We start from the raw sequence: 6,298 nt of genomic DNA, 5'->3' as shown, positions 1-6,298 counted from the left end.
ATAATAAAGCTGCAACAGCTCTCACTGTGTGCTGCACTTCTTGCAGTGTGTGCAGCAGAGGGAGAAGGAGTGAAAGTGCAGTTGTTGCAGTAAATCCCAGTGTCAGTCAGAGGGGGTAGGTTGGAACAGGATTAAAAAGGTATACTAAATCTTATAGAAATGAGCCTCTGAGATATTTCCACTGTGGTAGGAACTGTGCCTCCCCTTTAAGTAGCTGCTGGGACAAGGTCATTCACCTGATAATAGCAGATTCATTTCTATGGAAATGATGATGGCAGCAGTGACAAAGGATGATGATTCAGGATGCAGTAGCAAAGCATTTTGCTCTGTTTTCAGAATGAGTTCACGTGAGATTTCAAACATGGCCACATGGTGTAGTTGTGTTTCTACAGGGTGCTGACAGCTGACATGTGCACATCCACTCCAGTGTCAGTGTGTTTGTGTTCAGGGGTGGACTGGCCATCTGGCATACCGGGCACTCTCCCGGTGGGCCGGTGTCTAGTGGGGCTGGTCAACAGGTTCCCCCAGACCTGTAATCAGTATATTGTAATGACATTTTAAATTTCACGGGTCGCTTCTGGACAACCAACGTTGGTTCACAAACAAGAATATAGAATGTCTGACCAAAAACCTCTAAAGACTCACTATAGCCAAGATAAAGACACAACTCAGCTGCACCAAATTCACTAATCACTGCACACATTAGCACCATGTGCTAACTGTGGCTAAAGAACCACATTTACCAAGACAACTATCCAGTACAAAGCCCTAAAACACACCAAGAAACACATTAAAGGCGATTTTACTGATGGAAGCTGCAAGCTAACGCCTAAAGAACAAACTAAAGCAACGAAACCAAACCCGGTTCAGTGAAGAGAAGCAGAGGAAATTTTTGACAGCAGACATAAGGCAGGAAGACACTGAGCTGCTCAGGTGTTCCTGATAACACCAAGCAGCCACATGGACAGCCAATAGGAACACAGCTTACTGGAAGTCCAGAGGGCTGGCTTAGTGAAATAAATTTAGTTTAAAGTTGAAGCAGAAAGTTAACAGAGAAAGTTGAAATCCACCTTCTGAGACCTGAAACCTCTGAGTGTTCACACAAAAATGCCTGAACATGTCAAACTGTTTTCATAGAAGAACCATCACTGTAAAAACGTCATAGTATGGTGTGTTGCTCAAAAAACATTACGACCGGCTGTTTATGGTCTCTGAGGAGCGACACAAAAACAGGACAAACGCTGGTTTCCAGGGGGTTAGGCGGCTATTTATTTGAAAGAGTAAGTTTACAACAACACAACATGTGAGCAGAAAAATCACAAATTCTGTCGTTAGTTCAGCTGAAAATATTAGTTTTTGTCTTTTTTATTGACCAAACTTTTCAGGAAGTAGATGAAGAATAATTAAAGCTCTCATGTAGAAGTGGGCTGCACAGTGACGTAGTGGTTAGCACTTTCGCTTGGCAGCAAGAAGATCCCGGGGTGGACCTGGGATCTTTCTGCATGGAGTTTGCATGTTCTCCCTGTGCATGCATGGGTTTTCTCTGGGCACTCCGGCTTCCTCCCACAGTCCAAAAATATGCTGAGGTTAATTGGCTATTCGAAATTGCCCATAGGTGTGAAAGTGAGAGTGATTGTTTGTCTGTATATGTAGCCCTGTGACAGACTGGTGACCTGTCCAGGGTGTCCCCTGTCTTCGCCCGAGTCAGCTGGGATAGACTCCAGCACCCCTAGTGAGGATAAAGTGGTGTGTAGAGAATGGATGGATGTCGAAGTCCAACTAATTTTGGATCCTTGTGCAGAGTTTAATCTTAGAGTTTGTAAAGCTGTTGAGTTTTTAGAGTCACATGGATTGTTTTGACATTTAATAACCGAGTCCTGAAATAAAATTACAGTTGTGGATTTCTGTCATTTAGTCTGGACTAAACAAATAACAACAGCATAAATCTCAAACGTCATTATGAGGAGTCTGGATTGAGGTTTCTCGCTTGATAATGATCAAAACATGAAATTTAGGTTGGTTTAAAGGAATATTCCACCTTAAATCTTTGAATGTTGACCTAAAAGGTTGATTTCAGGAAGTATTCCACCTACAAGGTCATCACACATCCACCTTAAAGGAACATTCACCAAAAATCCCTGGACATGCACCTGAAATGTTGGTTTAACCGAGTATTCCATCCCAAATCCTCACAGACCTGAGGGGCTGGTTAAAAGGAATATTCCACCTAAAAGCTCAGCTAGGGCAGTATGTGTAGCAGCGACAGCAGAAAGAGGTCCTCTCTGAGTGGAAGAACGATGTCCGAGTGGCAGCTCCCTTTCCGCTCTTACCTTACTCACTAAACTTAAGTGTCATGGAGGACTCGAGTAGTTGACATTTCCTGCTGCAACTTTCTCTTTTTCAGCTTTCTTCCACGTCTGATCGCTCCCGACCTGGTTTTTGTTGACGTTTTTGACTCTTTTTCTGAGCTTTGACCAAATCCGACCGAGAACATGAAGTACATCATCTGCATCAGTAGCGTAACCAGTGGAGGGAAAACCAGCCTCACCAACATATAGCTAATTCAGGTTTGACATTATGATGTTCTGGGCCTTTGCTTTAATACATTTTCTCAGACTGGACCACTTTGAATTTTAGTTGAATACCCCTGCTCTACTGGATTGCATTTTTTTTTTGTCAACAAGTTTGTATAGGTCTCTAGGGATGTTTTTGAATTTTTGTTCTGAAAATATGACCTCTCTGTCAGTTTTTTGTCATTCAAAAATTAGTGCTTGATTCAGTCAACCGATAATGTTATGGGCTGGTCTGGGCCAAAAATGCTAGAGCTGATTTTTTTGTCCCAGTCCACCCCTGTTTGTGTTGCTCTCTGCGTGCACCTGAGCACATGTAAAAGCATGTTTAAGGGGAAGCTAGCGGTGCACACGTGCACAACAAGATGACAGATCGGGCTCTCCCAGTGTGCAGGGCGCGCCACCTCACATCACTGATACATCACTCAGTTTAATTGAATTACAGGGGACTCTCTGCTCCAGAGGCCGGAGAGCTGCAGCATCCAAAAACCCAGATTATAGGAGGAAAGAGAAGTGAATGAATCATTCATGAGCTAAAATGTAAAATCGACAGCTTGCCAGAAAATACTAATGCCAGCAGTTATTAGGATAGATTTATTCTGACTGATAATTAGACTTCAACAGTGAGTAAAGCGAAGGAGCCAGTTGGACTTCCTCACTGCAGAGCCAAACTCATCTCAACATTTTGTTCTGTATCATTCTGCACTTTCTTGTGACATAAATAAACACCTGACTAACAAATTCAGCTCATCACAGCACACAGCAGAATGCATTCAAGACTAAAGAGGAGCTGATGGAGCCAAGTCCCTCCCTGAAACGAAGTACAACACAGAAGAGCTGCAGCACTGGAATGCAACTCTTGTTAAACTATTCTCTCCTGCAGTGGGCTCTCAGGCCCTGAATGCCATCAATGTTGGGTATTTTCATGCTTGTTCGGATCACTCAGCATTCCTCACTGTACTGACCCATGCATGAGGCGTAGTATGTGTTTTTTAAGTTGCCAGGATAAAATAATTCCATTAAATCCACATAAAATGCATGTATCACAAGTATAGCTGTAAATCTTAAGTATATTCACATTTTCTGCTGAAAAGAGTGTAAATAAAGAGTTATTTTTCTGTCGTTATTATCCTGTATTTTAAGTAAAAATATATTTCAACTCTACAGAATGTGTACTGCTAAATAAAATGCCTTCTTGTCCTTTTTTTTTTTTTTGCAGATTTTCATAAGAATGAAAGTGACTGCAGTTGCTTATTATCTCACATTACTTTAATAAATCATTTCCAGCCTCATTACAGTTGCACCACTTTTTGCTGAACAGAGACAGGAATGTTTGACTTTCAGAAATAAAGGCAGCAAGAAATGGACAAAACGCACATATAACTTTCATATTTCTATTTCTGTGTTTCTAATCAGAAAAGTGCTGATAGGCTTCCATATGAAGAACATGAATGTGCAGATATTACATATTTTAAGCTATAAAACCTCAGTCTTCAGGTAGTGCTGTGTCCTGTGCTTCACCTGTGGGCTGTTGGGTACACTGGGCGGCCGCCGGTCAAAGTCCCCCATGCACACAGCAACAAAGAACAGGGTTCCTCCAATGAGCAGGGCCAAACCTCCGAACCATCCGGAGAACATTGCCTCCCCATACTCCCACCGAGGCATCACATCTGGAAACCCCTCGTCCCAGAACTCCACCACAGTCGTGTAGGCCACGACAGAGACAGGAATCAGAGTTGTGACCCCCGACACACAGGACAGCACCCCACTGGAGATCAGGAGGCCTCTCTTCATGCCAGGCTGCCCCACACACACCTCAACCCCCTCCAGACCCGGGAAGGCAGCCAGCACAGCTAGACCTCCAGTACCAACAGACACCGACATGAGCACCCTGGAGATCTGCAGGTCCATCGGCAGTCCCAGGATGGAGTCGTAGGCCTTACACTGGATCCCCACCTCCTCCGTGTAGAGGCAGGTGTGCCACAGTCCAGAGAACCAGTTCTCCACCTCATTCAGATCAGAGTTCATCGTCTTCCAAAAGGGAAGGAAGGTGGTGATCAGAGATGTGACCAAGCCTCCAACCGTCACAAACAATGCAGTCCTTTGCATCATTTTAGTTGTTAGAAAAACCATCTTCTGCCTCCAAATGTGGTGATTCCGGTGTTCAGGTCTGTGTTTCAGGATAAGACATCCAGAGTGGCTCAGTAGCCCGTCCCACCTACCGGACAGACCTGAACAGCCCACTTCTGCTGCGTCCTTAATAAAACGCACCTGATAAGTGGGAGATAATCCAGGACTGAGGCATGACAACAGCCATACTGTTTCGCTTCAGTGTTCAATGTCATCACCGTGAACAATGAACTCTGTTTTTTAATGAAACCAGATACGTCCAGTGGGATTCTGCGCTGTGTGTGCATACAAGTGAACTTAAATGAATGAAACATGAGCACGCTGGGCATGGGGGGTACACACACACACACACACACACACACTGAAGAAGAAATAAAAGCTACCACAGGCAATAGTACAACAAACCATTTGTGTGCGGCTGTGAAAATCAGTCAAAGTTGCAATTACACAGAAGTCACTGTAGAGACTTTGGCATTCTGTTAATAAAGACATTGACACTCTAAAGAAATCAAAGGGGTAGCCTTTGATTTGCCAAATGTCTCAAATATCTGGACTATGAATAGCACTTTGTGCTCACTGCAACGGTCCCTACAACAGTCCAAAGGAGCCCAACACTTTGTGAATTCCACTGTGGGTCCTTACAGATCTTACAGTTTGACTGCCAGCTCGCAGAAAACTCAATCTACTGGCTCAGCATTGGGGTCAAACCTTTTTCTCTTTCCCATGAATAAAACGTACTTTAAAAAAAACATACTCTCCATTTTATTCAAGTCAGACTGGTGTTTGAAGCTGGCCTGTCTGCCTTGAATGCTTTAAAAATGGAAGTATTTCAAAAAATAATCTGTAAGATACTGCAATTTATTTCAGAAGGGTTAACCTACTAAATATGAAGGTAACTCAGTAAGGAATGTTAAAATCTCTGCAAATGCAATAGGTATTCACCCAAACCAAGGAGCATTGTCTGACCTTATCATCTGCAGATCTGTGGAAACTGAAACCACAGATGGACGAGGCTAATTTGATGAAAGGTCAAGGCTTAACCTTCAGCTTTTTCACAGAGTGCATAAATTACAGTAGCTTTAGCTTCTGGCAGCGGTCTGTTAAGAATTCCACATTTGTACCGGTATGAAAATATCTGTTAAATCCACTGTAATTATAGAAATGTTCTGAAGAAACCATCAGTTCGAATTTTAAACTAAACTGTTATAAATGTAAAAAGCAGGACTAACAAATGTATTTATAATTTCATAATCTGATCTGCTACGGTCTTATTTCACTATTCTGTTTTTTGTTTTGTTTTGTTTTGTTTTTATTGTGTAAAGCAATCTACAGAGTGCTATATGAATAAACTGGAATTATCTGACTGACGGATTGACTGATTGAACTGGACTACTGAGAGGTCGTAGATGAATTTGCTAAAGCCAGCAGAGCATGCGGCTGCACTCTAGCTTTACACTGAAGCTTATATAATGTAGGCATTTCTTTGCTTGGGTGACGATTTAAAGGCAGTTTAAATGAAAATGGACGGCTAAAGAGGCATGCTGGACTTTCTAAGAAAATGGGTTTAAAGGGAATGCAGCCTCCATTAGTTCTGCATT

The 6,298-nt window shown here is 42.7% G+C and overlaps 1 protein-coding gene across 1 annotated transcript; it reads right to left on the bottom strand.

Moving 5' to 3' along the window:
* Positions 1 to 3,821: 3,821 nt before the first annotated feature.
* Positions 3,822 to 6,247, bottom strand: cldn26 (claudin 26). The gene has a single exon (XM_022198187.2). It carries the CDS (start codon positions 4,701 to 4,703, stop codon positions 4,047 to 4,049), a length of 657 nt encoding a protein of 218 aa, XP_022053879.1. The 5' UTR covers positions 4,704 to 6,247; the 3' UTR covers positions 3,822 to 4,046.
* Between the last annotated feature and the right edge of the window lie 51 nt (positions 6,248 to 6,298).

This window comes from Acanthochromis polyacanthus, chromosome 7 (assembly GCF_021347895.1).
Source record: "Acanthochromis polyacanthus isolate Apoly-LR-REF ecotype Palm Island chromosome 7, KAUST_Apoly_ChrSc, whole genome shotgun sequence".
NCBI classification, from domain to species: Eukaryota; Metazoa; Chordata; class Actinopteri; family Pomacentridae; genus Acanthochromis; species Acanthochromis polyacanthus.
The sequence above is the reverse complement of the archived record's forward strand: the minus strand, read 5'-3'. Positions and strand labels throughout refer to the sequence as shown.

Coding starts and splice junctions, on each gene's coding strand:
- cldn26 (XM_022198187.2), bottom strand. CDS start 4,703: ATGGTTTTTCTAACAACTAAAATGATGCAAAGGACTGCATTGTTTGTG.